Source organism: Acomys minous (assembly GCF_964271855.1).
Source record: "Acomys minous genome assembly, chromosome: 12".
Classification (NCBI taxonomy): Eukaryota; Metazoa; Chordata; class Mammalia; order Rodentia; family Muridae; genus Acomys; species Acomys minous.
Window position 1 is genome coordinate 30,669,451 of NC_140493.1, and position 22,509 is coordinate 30,691,959.

Genomic DNA, 22,509 nt, shown 5'->3' on the forward strand with positions numbered 1-22,509 from the left:
TTTCCTCTTAGCACTGCTTTCAATGTATTCCACAAATTTGGGTATGTTGTTCCTTCATTTTCATTGAATTTCAGAAACTCCTTGATTTCTTTCTTTATTTCTTCCCTGACCCAGGTGTCATTTAGCAGAGACGTGTAGGCTTTTTGTTATTTCTGTTGTTGTTGAATTGCATCCTAAGACCATGATGATCTGATAGGATACAAGGTATTATTTCAATCCTCTTGTATCTGTTGAGGCTTTCTTTGTGAACTATGATGTGATCAATTTTGGAGAAGGTTCCATGGGGTGCAGAGAAGAAGGTATATTCTTTCTTGTTTGGGTGAAGAGAATGAATCAAGCAGTTTAAAGCTTGAAAATAGAAAATAGAAAAAACAAAAACAAAACAAAACAAACAAAACAAAACAACAACAGCAACAACAACAAAAAAAACAACTGTGAGAAGCCCAAGAAGGAATGATTTAGGAACTAAAACAGGAACTTCAGAGACAAGTCTTACTAACAGAGTAAAAGCTATAAATGGAAAAATCTCAGGACATTGAATAGCAAATAGAGGAAATGAACACATAAGTCAGAGAAAAAGTAAAAAGCAAAACACCAAACACAACAATTTTCCTGTCACAAAAAGTCCAGAAAACATGGAAATAAAAAAGACTGAATACAAGGCTATTGTGAATAGAAGTAGAAGAAGAATCCCAGGTCAAAGGGATAAAAAATAATTTCATCAAAATCTTAAATTAAAGTTCTTTAGCCAATGTAAAATTTATGTAATTCCTGATTGTGTCGTGATTCTTTCTGCTATAGGAAGTTTATTGTATGCATGTATAATAATATAAATGTATATGTAAAAAATAAAAATGTTTAATTAATAAAAATTCTCTAGCCTAAATATGAATATGCCTATCAAGGTAAAAGTGAAGCAAAAATAACTTGAGAATACTTAAAAAAGAATATCCTTTGTGACGAAAAAGGCTTAATCTCTGAGATACAGGGATTTCTTAACATATTTCAACTTATACATATAATCTACCATATAAAAAACTGAAAAACAAACTCCCATGAACATCTCTTTAGATGCAGGAAACACCTTTAACAAAATTCAACGCTCCTATATAAATGTTCTGGAGAGTTTAAAGATACCAAAGACATACTTCAACATAATAAAGACAATTTTTCAGAGAGCCCATAACAAACATGAGCTTAAATGGAGAGAACAAGGTAAGGTTATCCACTTTATCTACCACCATTCATGATAGTTCTTGAAGTCTTAATTAGAGCAACAAGGCAGCTGAATGATATCAAGATTTAAAAAGGAAATGAAGACATCAAGTTGTCTTTATTTATACATGATATAACAGTATACATAAGTGACTCTGAAAATTCTACTGAGAAACTCTTACAGTTTGTGAACACTTTTATCAAAGAAGCTGGATAAAACTTTAACTCACAAAAATCGGTAGCCATCTTATATACTAATGACTAATGGACTGAGAAAAAAATCAGAGAAATATCTTTCACAATAGCTTCAAATAACATAACATATATTGGGGTAGATTTATTGTAGAAAGTGAAAGACTTGTATGATAAAACCTTTAAGGCATTAAAGGGAAAAAAAAGCACTGAGAAGATATCAGAAGATGGAAAGATCTCCTCTGTCCCTGGACTGGTAGGATTAATTCAGTAAAAATCTTCATCCTACAAAAATCAATTTACATAGAATAAATTGAATAAAGTTCTCTAGCCAATGTAACATTTATATAATTCCTGATTGTGTCACGATTCTTCTTGCTATAGGTAGTTTATTGTATATATGTGTAATAATATAAATGTAGATGTAAAAAAATGTTAAGTAATAAAAATTCTCTAGCCTAAATATGAATATCAGATTTGGTTCATTTCATTCCCCATCAAAATTATAAACAATTCTTCACATAAATTGAAAGGACAATTTTAGATTTATTTGGAAACAACAACAAACATCTCTGCATAGCTATGACAATCCTAAATAATTACAGAACTGCTGCAGGGATCATCATTCCCATTTTTAAATTGTACTCCAAATCCATATTAATAAAGGCAGCATGGTATAGGCACAAAACACATACATGTCAATCAATGAAATGGAATTGAAGACAATGACATAAATCCACACGTATAGACACCTGGCTTTTTATAAAAAAGACAAAAACCACATAACCACTTGCGGGAAAACACAGCACCTTTGATAACTGATACTGAGTGCATGTAGAATAATAAAACAGATCCATAGTTACCACCCTGTACAGAACACAGCTCCAAATGGTTCAAAGACTTCAAGAGAAAAATGGATACACTGAACCTCATAGAATAGAATGCAGTGAACAGCCTTAAACTCATAAGCAGAGGAATAGGCCTTTTGAACAAAATATGTTTTAGCACAGGCACTATGACCAGCAGTTTATAAATGATATTTCAAGAAACTAAAGAGCTTGTGTAAGGCAATGGACATGTTCATTCTGATAGAGTGCCAAGCTACAAAATGGAAAAAAATTTTACCAGCTGTATATCCATAAGGGGGCTAATATCCAAAGTACATAAAAAAAAAACATGGACTGTAGTGGATGTAAGCATGTTTCTGTTTTGATCTCAACTGTGGTATGTGAACATGGACTGTAGTGGATTTAAGCATGTTTCTGTTTTAATCTCAACTGTGGTATGTGCAACAGACTTATGTGAGAGTGTGCAGTGTCTGTCCACTAGAAACAGACTTGTGAGAGGACATGTGGTGTTTGTCTATAAGAAGAGGAATTGCCTCTTGTGGGGTCGTGGACTTTGCCAACTGATAAAACCTCTAGTATATAATCTGAGAGGCTATATATACCTATGAGCCCAAATCAGAGGCTTGGCTTTTGGTTTTAGCAATGTTTCCCACTGTTTAGCAGTTCATCAGTTTGCTTCAGGCCACTCCTAGAGGGAACCACCCCAGGGAACAAGCTTCAGGTTCTCCTCGCTGCTGCTCCGGGTCCTGGTTGCTGCAGCTGCAGTCATTTTTGCTGAATTGCTGGTGTGCTTTTTCACGGCTCTGTTGTAATCCTGAAGATGAAGAGTGGAATCCACCTAGAAAACTGACACTAAAAAGGTCCTGTTCTCCTGTCCCCATTAACCTCTTTTCTCTCCTATCTAGGGTAGGTGAGAAAGAAGGGAGGTATAGGCATTAAGGTAGGTTTGTAAAATGTAAAGCCTACAGATGGCGTCCATATGTGGTAGGATATAACGGGTAACTTACTTTCTAATACTGTAGAGGAAACTGAAGGTTTTGAAAGTATAAAGATACTGTTTCAAGGTGTCAGCAAAATGACACATCTCTCCTGCCTTGTACCCAAGGAAACTTTCTGTTTTGGCATTGTCTTCTTCCTGAATTCCGTTTTTAAAAAAGACTGGAAAAGTGACTGATGAGATATGAAAACCAGAAGTGTCACTAAATTCTATAGTGCAGGAAAAGATTTCAGAGTTGGGGCTACAACAAGACTGTGTATGGCTAGAGATGGAAGCGCTTGGGCAGCAAATAGCACCACAGATAAATAGAAAAAGGAGTGTTCAGACATGGTGGTAACTAAAAATGGGAGTTTCATGCTCTTGCCACCCCAATCTTCTCCTGTGCCAGGTGTTCAGAACTCCTGTGTGCATAGGGGGAATAACAGGAAACCAGACAGGCAAGTAGGATTCTGGAAGAATGGGAATCTGGACAGGCCACAAGGGTTCTGGAAGGACTGGAAGTCAGACAGGTCAAACGGGCTTTGACTCCAAGTGCAGCACTAGAGGAATTCTCTGGGGCTACATAGACACCATCAGCTTTCTCATTCGTTGCACAGCATATCTCTGCTAATGATGGTGGTGAGGCTTATGGTGAGATGGCATAGCATCCAGTAGATACGCTAGATTTAAAGCATTTAAAGAGTCTGTTGTATGATATGGAATGCATTCGTCACTCAATAAAAATCTTTTGTATACAAATACTAACAATAGGGGTGAAATGGCAGATGTTCCTTGGCACGGAGTTTTATGTGTAGTCAAGAACAACCACAAACTGTGTCCATTGTCCAAACATAGTACTTCACAGGTATTGAGTTTCCAAATTTATGAAGGGGGGCATTGCTGACATACCAACATCCTTGCTCCTAAAGTGGTTATCAAACAGACCTGTGAAGCAAGAGCAGTGAGCCGTAACAAAAGAAAAATTTCAGGCCCTTGAATGGCTGGTAGAAGAGTAGCTGGAGGTTCACCATTGTAGAAAAGTCTACCAGGCCATGGAATTCCCCTGTGTTTGTTGTAAAAAAAAGAAATCAGGAAAAGGGAGGATGGTAACAGATTTAAGAGCCGTGAATAGCTGCAGGAGCTCTCTGGTGGAATTTTGGGGGTCACTTATATACACTATAATATCATCTGCAAATTAAGGAAATCTCAAAATTTGTGGACAAATGGATGGACCTAGACAGGATCATAATGAGTGAGTTAACCCAGAAGTAAAAAGACTCACATGGTAAATACTCACTTATAATTAGACACTAGCCCTAACGGCACGTCCTACAAAAGTCTTCAGTTACCAGGAGATTGGGATAGATGTGAGGACATTGTATTGAGACTCTAGGTAGGAGAAATATAGGAAATGGGGAAATAAAAGGACACAGGGGGGTCCTAGAAACCTACAATAAGATCTTGATGGGTGTATCAGGGTGCAGGGGCATCTGCTCATATTATTGCACTAACCAAGGACAATACATTGAACCAATACTCTGATCTACTCAATGGACAGGACATTATCCACAGTTATGTGGAGAGCAGGGACTGACTCTAACATGAACTCTGGTGCCCCATATTTGACCCCTTGGTTAGGAAGCCTGATGGCACTCAAAGAAAGAATAAGGAGGCTACTAAGATGAGACTTTATAGCCTATGACCATATAGTGGGGAGGAGGTCCCCCTCGGTCTTAGACCTAGGGGTGGGGAATAGGGTGAAAGTGAGAGGGAGGGGAGAACAGGAGGATAAAAGTGATGAGATAATAATTTAGTTGTAATCTGAATAAATTAATGAAATTAAGTTTTAAACTTGAAAAAAATAGAGCAGTGAATAGAATAATTCAACCAGTGGGTCCTGCACAGCCTGGTATTCACTGACCTTCTTCATTACCTAGGCCATGGCCTATAATAGTAATTGACTTAAAAGACTGATATTTCCCAATACCCTAGCATGAGCAGGCTAGGGAAAGATTTGCTTTCTCAGTACCTACTCTGAACAATTGTGATCCAATGAAGAGATACCGTTGGAAGGTATTCCTTAGGCAATGCTAAGTAGTCCAGTATTATGTCAATACTTTGTGTGACAGTCTTTAGAAATAATTTATAGACAATTTCCTCAATCTATCATTTCCCATTACATGGATGAAATTTTGTTGGCTGATTCAGATACAGACCTTAGAGAAAATGTTTTAGGAAACAAGGAATTATTTCATTCTTATCACATTTTTTGTTTGTATATAGCAAGGCTCATGATCTTTTAGATATATTTTATTAATTTATTCATATTACATCTTTTAAATTTGATTTTGTATCTATGCATTTCTCTGGAGACATTCATCAGTTTTAAGAGCTCCCTTGGGGTCACTTATATATAGGATCTTATCATCAACAAATAGCAATACTTTGATTTCTTCCTTTCCAATTTGTATCCCTTTGATCTTGTTTAGTTGTCTTATTACTTTAGCTAAAAGTTCAAGTACTATACTTAATAGATTCAAGGATAGCAAATAGCCTTGTCCTTAATTTTAAAGCAATTGCAATTTCTTTAATTTTTGCTCCATTTAATTTGATGCTGGATATCAGCTTGCTGTATATTGCTTTTACTATGTTTAGGTGTGTCCTTGTATCCCTGATATCTCCAACACTTTTATTGTTAATGGTTGTAGGATTTTTGTCAAAGGCTTTTCAGCATCTCATGAGATAATCCTGTGGATTTTTTTCCTTGACTTTTTTTATATAGTGAATTATATTGACAGATATTTATATGTTGAAACATCCCTGCATGTCTGAGAAGACGCCTATGACTGCCTTGTCCAGCTCTCAAGCTGGACATGACACGAGATGAAACCCAACCTTTCCACTGCCTTAAGGGCCAGGACCCAGAGACTGGAAAGCCTAGAAAGCTAGGAAAGAAGCAAATACAACTGGTAAAATTGTCAGCAATAGATCTGCTATAGCTTTTGGTGCCTAGGCCAATTTTCATCAGAGAAGCTTTAGCGAGTAACTGATGGAAACAAATGCAGAGACCCACAGTCAAACATAGGCAGCACTTGGGGAATACTGCAAAAGATATGGAGGAAAGAGTGTAGGGGTCAGAGGGGTTGAGAATCTCACAAGAAAGGACACAAAAACAGTTAACCTGGGAGTTTATGGCCTCACAGAGACAGAACTGCCAAGCAGGGAGCCTGCATAGGACTGACCTAAGTCTCCTGCACATATGTTATAGCTGTGTAGCTTGTGTTCCTGTGGGACTCCTAACAGTGGGGGCAGGTGCTATCTATCTCTGACACTTTTGCCAGCATTGGGTTCCTTTTCCTCTGACTGGGTTGCCTGTTCCAGCTTTAATAGGAGAGGAGGTGCCTAGTTTTATTGCTATTTGATATGCCATGGTTAGTTGATAATCTTGGGCATTTTACGGTACCATTTTAATTACATTAGAACTTAAATTTCAGTTAAAAATCTGTAACTTTATAACTTTCAAACTTTGTCACCATTCCATCTCCTCACCAGCATGTGGTTTAATTAGTAAACAATTTGGATTTGAGGAAGGAATGTTAGCTCTACTCATCAGCTGGTAACTGAGGCATAGAGACACTGAGTTCACTTTAAACCATAAAAATTAATGTCTCTAAATATTTAAAATGCCATATTTAATGAAAATATCTCATTTCAAAATTATAGGTCATCCCACAAAACCAGCTGGCATCATCAAAATTTTAAGCTCTCACCATGCACTTTAGTTAAAAGCTATTTCAAAATGTAAAATGTTTAAGTAAATTTAAATTTCTCTTAAGATTTATAAAAACAAAGAGGTTTTGGACCACAGACTACATTCACACAATGTACTGTTCAACATACCAGGTCTATGATCTTTACAATCTCCCTAAACTTGATTCACATCAATTACTTTATCCATAGTTTAACTGCAAAATTATTCCACACTCGAGAGGGTGATTTTCAATGACATCAGATGGCCATGTTAAACTTGCTTACCAAGGTAAATAACATTGGTACTTGAAGAATGCTTTCATACAACTAAGTTTAAACAAACAAGTTTAATGCTTAATTTATAAAAAGGAGATATTATGAATTCTAGAAGCCTATAAACATCGCATTTGGAAAGATACTAACCTGCACTCCTGGCATACTCAAGTAATCAAGTTTATTCTTTCTCAAGTCTCTGACAGAGTTGAAGACCAGGTAGCTTAGTTGTTAGGGGCTAAGATGTTTTTAGGTCTAGATAGATGTTTTACGTTGATAATGAAAATATGTAATGGAGATTGATTTACATTCAGAATTTTAGACGCACCAAGATAGGAAAGATGTTTTCTTCAAGACTGTCAAGTACAAAAGTCAAAACAAAAAGAATGTAACATTTATATAATTCCTGATTATGTCATGGTTATTTTTGCTATAGGTAGCCTACGGTGTATATGTGTAATAATATAAATGTGTATGTAAAAAATAAAAAAATGCCTAAGTAATAAAAAAATCTAATAATAAATAAAATGAATCAGGAAAGTACAAGGGAAAAATTAAAAAATATAATTTCTCATTGAAAATGTGGTTGATTTTGCCATATGTATGAACATGTGTGTACTGTATGTGCACATGCTATATTTTTATTTGTCTGATGAGGCCATGGCAGATTATTAATTTAGTTGGAATTCCTTTTTTGTCATTCCACATGTTACTCACACTGATATGCACCTGCCGCAACTATTTCTAAAAATCCTTCAAGTCCACCCGGTATGTAATATTCAATCATTGAAAACAGCCTGGAGCCAGCAGTTTTAGACTTGTGTCTCTCTTTGTAGGCTTGTTAATAAGTCATTTGAATTCATTCATTCATTCATTCATTCATTCATCCTTCACACATATGTGCCTTAGTGACTGAGCATAGTAAAGTTCTTCCTATTATACTGCTTACATCTTAGTTTTCATATGTACAAATGAGTAATAGTTCTCACCTCTTGCAGTTTTAATGAATTTTAATGTGTTAATTTAGGCAAAAAGATTGGTATCCACAAGGAGCTGGATATTCATTATCCATTCTTTAGGTTTCTAAGGTGAAGATAAGAATACATCCCCTAAATAATGTACTGGTAATGGAGACCAGTATTGCTATTGGATTGGGCTCCTCTTTTTGCTTATTGTCTTGTTAATATGCATTAGAAATAATTGCAGCATAAAAGTAAACAAACTCAATTAGGACAAGAAAAACAATAAAGATTTTTTTTTTCATACGGAATTTCTAATGCTGTATCTTGAGTCATGGGTTAGGCAATGCATCACTCTGTTATGATGTTTATACTTGAAAGACGTTATTGATTTTGAAAAATTAATATATTTAATTTTACATAGGCTGGTGGAAATGTATTCAATGATTTTGTAATAGGTGTTCTGTGGTATACTTGGAAAGTTTAACTTATCCTTAATTGAAACACACACACACACACACACACACACATTCTATTTCACTGATTAGAAACATTTACTCTCTTCTTGTAAATAATTTAGATACTGTCCAAACCATGATGTGGAATAACGATGGTCTCCATAGACTCACGTGTTTGAATGCTTAGCCTAGAGGGAGGGGCATTATTTGAAGGTATGGCCTTCTTGAGTAGGCGTGGCCTTATTGGAGTACATGTCACTATGGGGCAGGCTTCAAGGTCTTACAGCTCAAACTATGCTCAGTGTGCCTTATGATCTCCTTCTTCTGTCTGTGTACCAAGATTTAAAAGACTCAGTTCCTTTACTAGAACCATGCCTCCTGCACACTGTCATGATTTCTGCCATGATGATAATGGACGAAACCTATGAACTGTAAGCCAACCAATATTAAGTATTTTCCTTTGTAAGAATTTCTGTGTTCATGGTGTCTCCTTCCATCAGTAAAATCATAAGACAGACAAAGAAACAGGACATCACACATTAAAGGTTCAAAGATAAGGTCTAAAATTGGAGACTGCTATTCCAAGGAAATGTATTTTAGTTCATACTTATAGATAATTTCCATCATTGTATATAGTATACTCTTAGAATGTTTGATTTCATGGCCCATATTTTGACTGTTTTCCTAATTTATATCTATATCTCAGAAACACCAAAAGCAGTCTGTGTATTTCTATTTCACAATCTTTGAATTAGTCTACACTATAAATTTGGAGAGACAGTTTGGTTGGAAATGATGTTTCTTCAAATTAAGGTTTCTCAACCTTTCTTTTTGGGTAATTCAATCAAATTCTCTCTCTCTCTCTCTCTCTCTCTCTCTCTCTCTCTCTCTCTCTCTCTCTGTGAGTATAAGATATGTTCCATTAGCAAACTAATGGTGGTACATTCCCTATAGACCCTATATCCTATGGTCCTAATAACCACATCTAGTATATGTTCTTTCTTGGAATGGACCTGAAATACAATCAGAAATTGCCATGAGATATGTACGACCATTGTACCAGTGTGCACAGTATTCCAGGCCAGTAGTTATAATAGCTCCCATGTTTCATTTTCTACTCTAGCACCATGTATTGGCACCTTCCATCACCACTGAAGGTACCCAGAGGGGATGGAGCTTTCAAGCCGATCTCAGCTTGATTTCTCTGTATCCTGTGTCTCAAGTATACGATGTCCTCAGCAACAATGTGTTATCATCAAGCTCTTTTGAGGGAACCAACAGCGATGGAAATCGTCTATAATAATGGAGTTCTATGGCCAACAACTCCAATAGTGGTTATCCACTCTAGAAACGGATTTTTTTATTTCTTTGTCTAATGAATCTAGTAGTTGCATTGTTGTTCCTTTGTGTGGTTACTACATTACATCCACAAATTAGTACATCTATTTTACTCCTCATGCTTTATCAGAGAAGCTTCCCTTTGCAGTAAATTAATACAGAGACCAAAAAATCAGGATATATAAAGAAAATAACGCAATGCCTATATCACATATCAGCCTTTCAAAATGAAGGGATCACTTTGGAAGAGGAAATTGAAAGAATATAAAAGCAAGAGGCAGTGGATAACTAAAAGTAAGCAATGTTTACAAGAACCAACAGGGCAGTTCAACATTTGAGCTCATATTTATTGTGACATCATAAACAAGATATAACCAAGCTAAAGGAAGATGAAATTCCAGCATAAAGATGTTGAAGAGAGGAGTTGGTCAAGAAGTACCACCCCTAGTTGAGGAACTATTGGAAATTGATAGCTTGGAGAAAAGGTGTTGTGTTAGTTCATTTGTTTATCTCATTACTTTCTTGTTTGTTTAAGGTGTGGCTCCTGGCAAGTAAACCATAGTTCACTGTATGCTCTCACACCCATCTGTTGCCAAGATGATACCTTGTTCTCCTCAAACTGACAGCAAGGCACCACACAACTCACTAACATGGAGAAGTCAAGCTGGTGCGTACATAGAACCTTCACTTTCTTTCTAGGGTCTTTCATATAGGAAGACATTGTACAGGATGTCTTTCTACCAAAGAGAAGCATAAATATTGAACCATCCACAAACTTTTTGATTAACAGTCCAGTCTTCCTTAAGAAAAATACTAGGGAAATTATGGCATAAAGTTTGTGGGTACAATCAACATCTTATTTGACTTAAGGCCCACTCTACAAGAGGAAACTTATAGCTGATACAACTTTAGTGACTGAGCACTAGAGAGGAGACCGTCCAGAGGCCTAGGATAACACAAAACACTACTGATATAAAAAAGAGTAGTACTAAAAGGACTTCTAATGATATCTGTCTTACGGATAGATCAGTACCTTATTTAGCCTTCATCAGAGAATCCTCCTCTTGCAGCAGATTGGAACAAATACCAATTCCCATACTTATTATACAAAGCGCGTGGAGACACCTTAGAATACCCAGCTCTAAATTAAATGTCTCCATCAACTACCTTCCCTCAAGGTCAGGGACCCCTCCTGGACGATAAGCAAGACGGAATGGAGGAAACTGAAGGAGCTGACGAAGTCAGGAGGGCAAGGCCTTCTAAATCAGCTGAGAAAAGGTCATATGAACTCCCAGAGCCTGGAGATGGGCCTGGCATCAGTCTGCACTAGGTCGACTGTGTGTATAGTATAGCTTTTAGCTTAGTATTTTAAGTGAAAGAGGTGTCTTCAATTGTAGTGCCTTCTCTTGCGTTTTCTTTTAGTTGCTTTGCCTTGCCCAACCTCAACATGATGGTTTTTTGTCTTCATATGTTGTATTTTGCTATGTTTTGTTGTCATCTCTTAGAAGCCAGTTCCATTCTACTGAGAAACATAAAAGTAATGGGTCTACATGGAGAGTTGATGAGAAGGAGTTCGGGAGAGTAGAGGTAGGGAAACTGAAATCCAGATATAATGTCTGAGAAAATAATCTAGTTTCAGCAAAGGGGGATTGTGTGTACCCCCTGGCAGGATTAACCCAATCCAGTGGAAGGCCTCACACTGAGACGTATAAAGACAGTACTAACTAGACTGGACAGATTAGAAATAATCAACCAACCAAATCAAATGAAACCAAGAAACCTGAGGGCACAAAGTTCTGGGTATGAGTGTAGAATTGGGACAGGGGAGGGCAGGGTTAGTGGGAGGAGTTGGCAGAGAGCAGAAAATATAATGAAAAAATCCATGAAATTCTCAAATAATTAACATTTAGAAAAAGGAAAGCTATATATTTTTTGAAATGTGTGTTTAATTTAGAGTAGATGCGTGTCTAATGCTATCAGATAGAAAAGAGGATGTATTTAGATTAAATTTAGAAGGTTTTTAGTAGATCATATTTTAGAAACAACATACTACTCCACAGGGAATATGGTGTTTACAAATTTATTTTAGTAGATGAGGTTTCTAATGCTATGTATACTACAAGACTTGAAACTACCTGGAATAAACTATGCTTTTACTTTGAACTTAGATTTTTAAATAATAGAGAATTCAAAACATATTTCTCATTGTAGAAAATATGATGGTAAACAAACTTTAAAACTATTTTACTTTAAATACGTTATTTATACAGGAAAAACATTCGGTTGGTGTAATTGAGAGAATATTTGGGATGCGATAACAGGGTGATTGCTAATGGGATACAAGGATGTTATTTGTTTTATATGGTAATATAGTACTTGTATTATAGTGTTTCTCAAATACAGGAGGTAGTCATTTGTAAAAACTGAGATAAGGTAGACATTAAAGAATGTGACATCTTTGAATTTGGTCTTCAGAGAGGAGCAGGTAGAGTAATGGGTTAAAATTAGAACAGAGCCATATAGAATCTAGAATGTATCCAAGGCCACAATGGTCAATTCAGACAATGACATCATTTGGTTAAATCAGAGTCTAGAGAAGATAGAGGAAGAAATTGGAAGATTTCCATTGGTAATGTGTAGGGTAGACTGGAAGGAACAGGATGGAAAGGTATAAGAAAGAAGAGGTCATTTACATTTTGAATTTTAGATGCACCAAGATAGGAAAGATGTTTTCTTCAGTGCTATCAAATACAAATAGCTGAAACTAAGAATGTAACATTTATATAATTTCTGATTGTGTCATGGTTATTCTTGCTATAGGTAGTTTATTGTATATATGTGTAATAATATAAATGTATATGTAAAAAAGGAAAAATATGAAAAAAAACTTTCTTAGATTGACTTCAGAAGCATCACACCTGCAGATAAGCATTAATTATTGTGTAGATTTTACGCTTCATCACTGGATTGCAATCTTCTTGAAAGAAGGGAGATGGAGTCCCTGTTTCTTTTTATATTTCACAACACTTTCATTAATTGGTATATAAGCACATTCTTAGGATTTTTTGGGGGGGATTTGTCAAGGTTCTTCCTGTGTGGCAGTGCCTAGACTCACTTCATATACCAGGCTGGCCTAAAATTCACAGTGATCCACCTGCCTCTGCCTCCGTGAACGCTTGGAATTACAGGTATGCACCTCCATGCGTAGCTGGAATAACTTTTTAGCACTATTGTTGAGTCACAAAGAAAAAGAGAAGAAAATAACATTGAGTTGTGCTCCTTTACGGTGACCCTCCAGCCTTGAACAGCAATGCAGATGAGAACTCCTTAAAGGTCAGTAGAGTGCCCCTGCTGCTGCCTCAACCTAAGTTCCAGTAGCTTGCTTGTTGAACCATTGCAATTAATGATTAATCTAGTTTTGGAGCTTTAACCAACTATAGATTTTATGACAAGTATCTTTCAAAGGGTTGGGAAAGTGATGAGAAATTAAAGGAATGCAAGGCTATTTGTCTCACTTCTCTGTTTAAAGTGAAAAGGAAAGGAAAAATCATGTAGATACTTCCAGTACACGCTGACTACTTTTTTCCATTTGTAAATTTGTTTTACTTATTCAGAAAAGATGTGTATTTTAACTGGAGCAGGAATGTATTTTAAACCACAGTCAGGTGAACCTTTTTTATTCAACTGACATTTATATGGACTTCCAGAACTCTTTCAAATTAATATGGTACTAAATTTACTCACAAGTAAAAAAATCACAGAATGAATGTGTTCTGTCTACCAGATAACACCATGCATTCATTTTATATGTTCAGATACAAAGCAATGTCAGTGCTTTAAAAAGGAAACTGATAAATATATTATTATTCAAGTAAGAAAAAATTCACAGCCATTGTTAATTCATTAGATAGAGAATAATTATTTTACCACAATAGTAATGATAAATTCAAGATCTGTCACATCTATTATTCTCATTCCCATGTACCTTTCTAGCATTATGATTTATTTGAATTTATGAATATTTACATATTTTCCAGGTAGAATTATACCTTCAGATATCTATGTTTATGGTGTGTCTGTAGTCAAGTTTATTCAAAGTTCCGGAAGTGTTAAAATGTTTCTGATTGTAAAATTCTTTTGCCTAAGTTAAATGAAACTAGAACAGTTTTCACATTCATAAGTAATTAATTCTTTTGATAGCAACACTAGCACTGAAATGGGCTTTCTGACTTCCTTGAAGGTGATTCTCATGGCTAACAGTATACATATAACACAATGGATTAAAGCAAGATAGTCCTCCAAAATAATCTAATTTATGTACAAATACCCCTTACCTATTTAATAGGAGTTGTTTTGCTAACAAATCACTTGAAGAATATTAATTCACTATGTATTCTGTAAAAGGATGATACTCCAGTTTGACTGAAGCACAGTGTGAAAGATAAGGTATAAAAAACAAACATGTTTTAAAGGAAAACTCATTTAATTTAAAAATATATAATACCAACATCTACAGTGGTAGAGAAAATGATATTTTCATGTATTGTTCATGATATTGCAGAAAACATGTTTTCCTTAACTTTGTAGATGCAACTAAACCTCGATTTAAAAGTATCCTCTGGCTGTATTATAACATATTTTCAGCAGGAGCAGTGCATCCTTACCTTTGTAGTTAACCTTGAAGCCAACAGAACCAACACTTTCATCTGTTTGAAGATGCAGCCACATTTGACTTCTCATGCTCACTATCAGGTCAGGCACAAAGCTTCCAGTCAGCCTGAAACAGAGATTTACAAAGAAGGGAGAGACGGATTACTAAGAAACCCTCTGCATGCAAATTATGAAATAGTACCCTTCAATGGTTTCTATGTTTGAAAAAAAAGTCTAACTTACAGGGCTATGTGCTGATGCAACACCAGAGATAAAACACGCAATTTAGTGATCAAGCTTTATAATTTAAAAAAATACCATTTCATGCGTTTAACTAGGTTAGATCTTCCATATCCCCAAGGAAAGATTACTATAGCATCAGAGAGTTTTATACTTTCTTTTGAACTAAAAAGGGTAAGTGGATCTATAAAGAGCTTTAAATATTTTTAGCGCTCCAAAAACTATCATTTTATTCTTCAATTCCACAGAACTTGGTTGTAGGTTTTTTTTTTTGAGAACTATCAAAATGCTGTGCAAAACAACAGACCCCGAATAACGTATTCTAACTCTGCAGCTCTTATAGTGAATAAATGATGCTTTATAGCTTAATGTCAACTTGACAGGAGCTAAAGTCAGCTGAGACAAGGGAAGGTCAGTTAAAAAAACGTGTCCATTAGACCTTAATTGGTGATTTATAGGGTAGGGTTCAGTCCCTAGGCTGATGGTCCTAGGTTCTATAAGAAAGCAGGCAGAGCAAGCCATGAGGAGCAAGGCAGTAAGTAAGCCACAGCTCTCTCTGGCCTCTGCATCAGCTCCTGCCTCCAGCTTCCTCCCCTGCTTGAGTGTCTATCCTGACAACCTTTGTTGATAAACTGTGATGTAGAAGGATAAGCTGAGTAAACCCTTTGCTCCCCAATTTGTTTTTGGTTATGATGTATCATCACAAAAATAGTAACCCTAACTGCGGGGATGGGTGACACATGATTTCACTTAAAATAACATCTTTCCCATCTGATGTAGCATAATTGCCTCTCCACATGAATAATGCACATTCAATAATGTGATGGTTTTGAACTATGGGAAGGAAAGCTACTTCATATTCCTCCTCTTATCAAAAATGTTGTATCATATAATTAAATGGGAGCCAGGGGTCAAACAAGGATGAAATCAAAAGAGTAAATCTGACATTGGGAGTTAAAAGGAGATTTTAGTATAGAATGAAAAATAGGGAAAACAGACTTTACTATGGAGATGCTGTATGCATCCCTAATGTCATACTGAAAAGGTGTTTATCAAAAGAGAAACTGGTGCAATTCGATTCTGCCAACTCATGGGTAGCCAATTAATTGTCAGTCTATCGGCCATGCTCTCTTCTCACAAGAAATATGTGTGAATTAAGCTTTGATCATGCACTTTCAATGTGGAGACTGAATTACGGCGAGAGACTGTTTACGGTGTCTCTAGCTGTGATTGCAGATAAGGAAACCTTTACAAAAATGAGAATTTAATCACAGATTCAAAACAAAAAGTAAATTGGCCCAGTTTGAAATCTGTGTATGAGCTTAAGTGCACACAACGGGCATGAGTTACACCGTTTTCAGCATGCTACCCCTCTGTGTCATTGTGATTGTCAAAGTTGCTGTTATATATTGCATCGGTGTGTGTGTGTTTTATCAGTTGTGAACTGTGTTCATAGACAGTACCTGTGTTGAGAGTTCACGAAGGACATACACACTTTTATGTCTAGATACATGTTTTAAGTTGATGATGATGAGATATGATATTGATTTACATTCAGAATTTTAGATGCACCAAGACAGGAAAGATGTTTTCAGCAAGGCAGCCAAATACAAATATATATACTATATAATAGCCAAAACATTTATAAATTCCTGATAGTTGCATCACTCTTCTTGATGTAGATAGTTTATTGTATGTATGTGTAATAATATAAATGTAAATACAAAAATAAAAAATATTTAATTAAAATGTATATTTAAGAATTCTACTATTGAAAGGACAAACAAACAAACAAACAAACAACAACAAGCAAAGAACACACACATAAGGTAAATTGTTCCCTGTCTCCTTACTCTCCTACTGAACTTGTATTTTCTGATTTCCAGTTCCCCTCTGCTTTAAGGGTCTAAACATCTCCAAACAGTAATGTCCACACTCCAAGTGAGAGTATAAATAACAAGATTCCACCCATCAGTCACAGTTGATTTAGAAAATTGGAAATTATAACTCCTACGTTTTTCTTAGATGAATAGAAGGAGTTTTCAAAGTTCGTGAACTTGTCAGCCAGGAACGTCTTTTGCCTTCGAACCATCCCTCTCATGTGGGAACAACTATGAGGACGCAATTTGTCTTCCGGCTCCTAAGCCAGTTTAAGTGAGACACTGTGCTCCATGGTTCCACGTCCAGCTTGTCACAGCACAGGGAGACCTATTTTTCGTCTGGATCAGGGCAAGTAACCCACGTGTGATGGATTATATCTGCCTGCTTTTATGAAAGAGTGATGTGTATTTTTCGTTGGTGGAATCAGCTTTGCAGATTTTCTGTGATGTGCTCTACGGCCTATTTTAATGCACATCTAATAGAGAAACTGTTTCATTTTTGCCTATAGTTTGTGGGAAGGATTCACTGTGCTTGTTTCTGATTTCATTTTTAATTGTATTTTTCTGATCATTGGATATCTCCCTTAAAACTGCCCTTTGCACGCAACTTGAATAGATGATTCTTTTTCCAAAGACTTGCTTTAAATTCCAATGGTCACTGCTGTTTTGAGCAGGTTATATTTAATGTCCCTCCTTGACACTAAACAATGTTTGGGGCAGAATCAGTCTTAGGACATTCATATATGGTTCTCAAATGATTCTTCAAATAATTTGAATGCATGCTTTTGAATTAACTGTTCGTGACTAAATGAACTTCAGTGTATGTTTATGTCTACACACAGTAACCTCAGTGTGCATTCATGCTGTGCTTTAAACCTCTTGGTTAGTCGCTTCATGCAGAATGAAAGCATAAAAGCTCTAGATAAATGCACTCAGAAATCTTCCTTAAGCTCTGAAATAGAAATTGAAATAAAGGCAGGATCTATTAAATATCTATTAGGCTCAATGCCTGATCTTTATATCCACTCAAAGCATTTTTGTTACATCCATTAGGGAACAATAGCTTTTCTATATCCAGGCAATTTTCTTTGTGTCATATAAACATGTAACTATTGCTTTTTATGAAAATGCATCCAATATTTTCTCTTACAGGGCTATGAAAAGTGAGGCATTTGTTTTTTTCTGCAGTACCCAGAATTTGCTGAAGATAGAGACTGCTGAAAAAAAAAAGTTTGTTTTTTTAAATCCTGAAACAGCATTTGACTATTACATTTTATAAGGGATCAACAGTTGGAAAGAACAATGTAGAGCTGTCACATTTAGAATTTGTTGGCTATTACAAACTATAATGTTTAAGTATAATGATTCTTTTCTTTAATTAGGTGGACAAGATTCTGACATTTGCATATTTCTCCTCACCTGTTGTTTGCTTAGACTTGAGAGAACAAATTAATTTATTTAGATGCTCTTTCCACATTTTTCTTAATAGGTTTTGTATATTCTTGAGCATTGCATACTATAGTATAGTTATTCCAGAGTGAAAATAGCAACTAAACTAAAATATTTTAACAAATTATTTGTATGTAATAAGTGAACGTATACCCAAAGCAGGCCATATCAAATGAAAAGAAAAAAACTCTCCATAGAATTCATAATCCTTTTTACAATAGATTAACTTAAAAATAAAAAAGAATAAAGGTATCTAAAAAGCGAATATTCCATAAATTAAATATTTATGGTCAAGTATAAAAATTGCATATAAATTACTATCATATATTAAACTGAAGTATTTCTGAGAACCAAGCATATATTTGTCATCATGCTAAAGTGAGTTGGATGATATATTTTAATCAAATCTTGGCCACAAAAGGTAGAAAGTAATTGCTGCAGTCAATTTCTTTTCTCTTTCTTTCTTTCTTTCTTTCTTTCTTTCTTTCATGTGGTATTGTTAGTTGAGTAGAACCTAGTCAATTCATTAGTGCATGAAACTGTGTGTATGTGTGTATATGTGCATGCGTGTAAGTACATGTATATGTGTACTTGTATATGTGGCTATGGACTTGGAAGTCTGTAAGGATATGGGTTTTATAAACTATATCTATATCTATATATGTATATATATATGTTTTGATGTGCATATGGTTATATGCTTTTGTGTGTATGTATTTTGTTTGAATGTATGCATGATGTTTAGGTGTATATGTACATGTTTATAAATAGCATAATCCCTAACTGCATTCTAAATCATTATGCTTATACACACAGATAAGTACAGTTCTCATGCCTCATCAAGGAAGCTTCTCTTCATAGAAGGTTGAGACCATTACGGAAAACCACAATGGGTCAGAATGCAGACAGCTCACCATGGAGTACGCAACTCCACTGGAAGCCTCTACAACACAATTCCAGCACCTAAGGCTCAGAGAACACCAGGAAGGAGGGGGAAGAAAGAGTGTGAGGGTCGGAAAATGACTGCCAAGTCTGCTATGAATTCATGTATCCTAGAAATGGAAGGGGACCATGCCTATGCTACACTGACAGTATGTTTGTCTATCCAGTATCCGAACAATGACAGTATTAATAGACATTCTATCATAGAAAAGGTAAATCTTATGAGTCCCCATTCCCTAAACAAAGAACAACAATTAAGGAATGCTGAGTATGGAAGAATAAGTCTTCCTTAGGGATAACTTCCCTACTTAGTCACCTAATTATAAGCAGTCTGCCCTGAAATCATAACACATGTAAGCATTACTAAACAGACTCAGAAATTACACACACACACACACACACACACACACACACACACACACATATATATATATATATATATAAAGGAGGGGTATGATATTGAGAGGAAGAAGTGTATTTGAAAGAAGGTGCTGGGAAGATAGGAAAGGGAGAATATTATTTAATGATATCTCAGCAAAATTTTAAAAATATCAGTACGGTTTCTAATGAACAGTTTCAAAATTGTAACAGTCTTTTTCATATAAAGTTCATTAGCGAATGCTCCAGCTTCTCTTAGATGATTTGGGTATGGCCACTGACAGCATTACATTACTGTCCATTTTAATAGAGGAAAGGAAATATATTTACTCAGAACTGAAATTTTATTTACAAGTGGAATATTATTGGTGGTAGACTGAGGGGCCCAGAACAAAACATGGTTTCACATAAAGTTTTTAAATATTGATGTTATTTCTCAGAATGAGGAAAATACAGCAAGAGCTGAAGCCCACACACTGCATAAACTAAGGACGGAGGAAACAGCATTGTGAGAAAATAAAGCTTGTAAAATATTTATTCCACTCTTCTAAGAACATTGAAATAAAAAGCTCTGCTTTTGTTGGGTAAGTTTTTCCACCTGATTTCTTACTGGGGATGTAAGCACACATCCCAGCATTTTTATTCTTTACCCAGTCTTTACCACTGAGCTGTCCTCAGCCTAACTTCATGCATAATTAGTTATGAATCTGTCCTTTTTGTTTAATGACCATGATGAAATGGTCTCCCTTCATCTGCTTCTTGATCATATTCATTGGGCGCAAGATATTTAATATTGGCCCCAAGCATGGCCTCCAATAGAAAGGTGAACAGGGATTTTTTTAAAAATCTGCATGCCAAAAGAGGGCATCAAATCACATTATAGATGGTTGTGAGCCATCCTGTGGTTTCTGGGAATTGAACTCAGGACCTCTGGAGGAGCAGTTAGTGCCCTTATCCTTGGAGCCATCTCCTAACTACATTTGATATAATATTTTCCTTCCATTCCTGGCAACCCTTCCTCCTTTGATGTTACAAATACAACCAGGGGACCAAGGCCCTCTGAGTCAACTATCACAGAGAGTGAAGCAGCAAGCACAGAGCCTACAGGGATCTGTACCAGGTTTCTGGGCATATGTTATAGCTTTCAGCTGAGTACTTTTATGGCACTGGAATGTGTGATTGAGTGGACCTCTGATTCTTGTTCCTTCTCTTGGGGCTCTTTTCCTTCTGTTTATGTGACTTGTCCAGCCCTCGGTGTGATTTTTTTAAAATTTAACTTATTTTAATTATTTTTTGTCATCTTTAGTTGTTGTCTCTTAGAAGCGTGTTCTTTCCTAATGAAAGAGGAGGTGGATCCAGAGGGGAGGAAAGGTAGAATAAACTGGGAGGAGTGGAGGGAGGAGAAACTGTAATCAAGACATACTGCATGAGAAAATCTATTTTTAATAAAATGGAAAAATGAAGGAAAAAGCTACCAATGTCTTGTGTATCATTCCAAAGGCTTTATGAACTTTTTATGATATAGGATATAATGGGTATTAAATTCTTAGTCCTCTGTGGCAACATGAAACACTGACTACTTACACCTGAAGCACAGTCCTTGGGTCTCCAACTTCGCCTCCATCCCCAATAGTCAATGTGTCATAGCCAATCTCCAGATCAAATTCTTCAAAATTTATCTGGATAACCTAGTGATAAATTTAAAAAAAATCAACTTAAGTATATCACATTATTTAATAAAAAACAAAAATGTAATCAATGGCAGAAACATTGTAAAATAATATAAGGTTCTATGAATATCACAGTATAACAGCAGATCTCACCAAAGTATCCAAAGCTCAGTTACTATGTTACCACTTAGTTGTCTCTTGCTGTCTTTTCACTTCTGAATTACATTTTCAATGAAATGGCATGATTTCTGTTTTTAGAACACTCATTTTGATTTAAGCATGATTAATGCAAATCCACTTTGGGAAAGCTTTATAAAAAGTACATGTGGGAGAGAGTGGTTTTCCACACACTTCCATATTTTTTTATAAACTTTTAACAGAGGAAAAAAGTATGCTATTCACTTAACTAGTAATGCTTAAAAAATGTTCAAGCCAAATTTTAATCTCAATGAGTATATTTAATGTTGCAGGTTTATTTTTATGTTTACTTCACGAGCAGCATTCTTCAAACATAGTAAAATGTGTTCTCAAAACTGGAGACATGATTTGAGAGACATATGATATAGAAGCTAATTTGGAATTGATTTCTTTAAATAAAGAAAACCACTTTTTAAACACAGTTTCTATACTCACTTCAAAATGGAAATACAGTTAAGTTAAAATTAAATATTTATCATAATGTTGAAAAGCAAAGTAATTAAGATGTGCAGAAAATGTCACATAAATGTGCATAAATATCACCATGCCTTCAGGAAACAATAATCTAATAAGGTATTAATATTTCTGTGTAAGGGGACATCTTGAAAACTCTCTAACATGTCTAGCCATGTAAAGAAAATATGTTTTTAAATTCAAATACACCTTATATAAAGTGCAAGAAAAAGTACCCAGTTTACACAGCCAGATTTGTCATTTTGTTTTGAGTATAGTTAAAGTTTTTAATCTATCTATTCTATCACTTAATTGGTTTTTATTCTGCCTGCCAAAAGATGTGGTTTGAATGGTGACATCTGCTAGAGGCTCAGATATTTGAACTGTGGTCCACACTTGGTGGCGCAGTTCAGGTAAAGGTAGGAGGAGTAACTTGCTAAAGGAAGTATGGCACGGGGGTTGGCTATTTGCAATAAAAGTTATGGTTGGTTATTTGGTGTTCAGGGTTTGCTCTGCCATAGAAAGATCTCTCTCAAACTGCTGAACCTGGCTTGCTAGTGCAGACTAGCTTTATATTTGTCAATAACATTGTACAGTGTGACATAATCTTTCAAGAGTGTTGCACATGTTTTGATATGTT

General features: G+C 35.6%; 1 protein-coding gene and 1 long non-coding RNA gene across 6 annotated transcripts in view; one reads left to right on the forward strand and one right to left on the reverse strand.

Annotated features, from left to right (window-relative positions):
• Positions 1–22,509, reverse strand: part of CSMD3 (CUB and Sushi multiple domains 3) — a 1,109,294-nt gene that overhangs the window by 531,228 nt on the left and 555,557 nt on the right. For all 5 annotated transcript variants that reach the window (XM_084749143.1, XM_084749142.1, XM_084749141.1 and 2 more), the window contains 2 exons: positions 21,133–21,236; positions 14,674–14,786 (listed from right to left, as the gene is read on the reverse strand). In XM_084749143.1, the coding sequence (XP_084605269.1) occupies positions 14,674–14,786; positions 21,133–21,236 (217 nt within the window). The remainder of the gene's footprint in view (positions 1–14,673; positions 14,787–21,132; positions 21,237–22,509) is intronic.
• LOC311578994 lies at positions 10,372–20,783 on the forward strand. The gene is made up of 4 exons (XR_014773021.1): positions 10,372–10,499; positions 16,933–17,128; positions 19,045–19,382; positions 19,989–20,783. It is a non-coding gene; the product is annotated as an uncharacterized lncRNA (long non-coding RNA).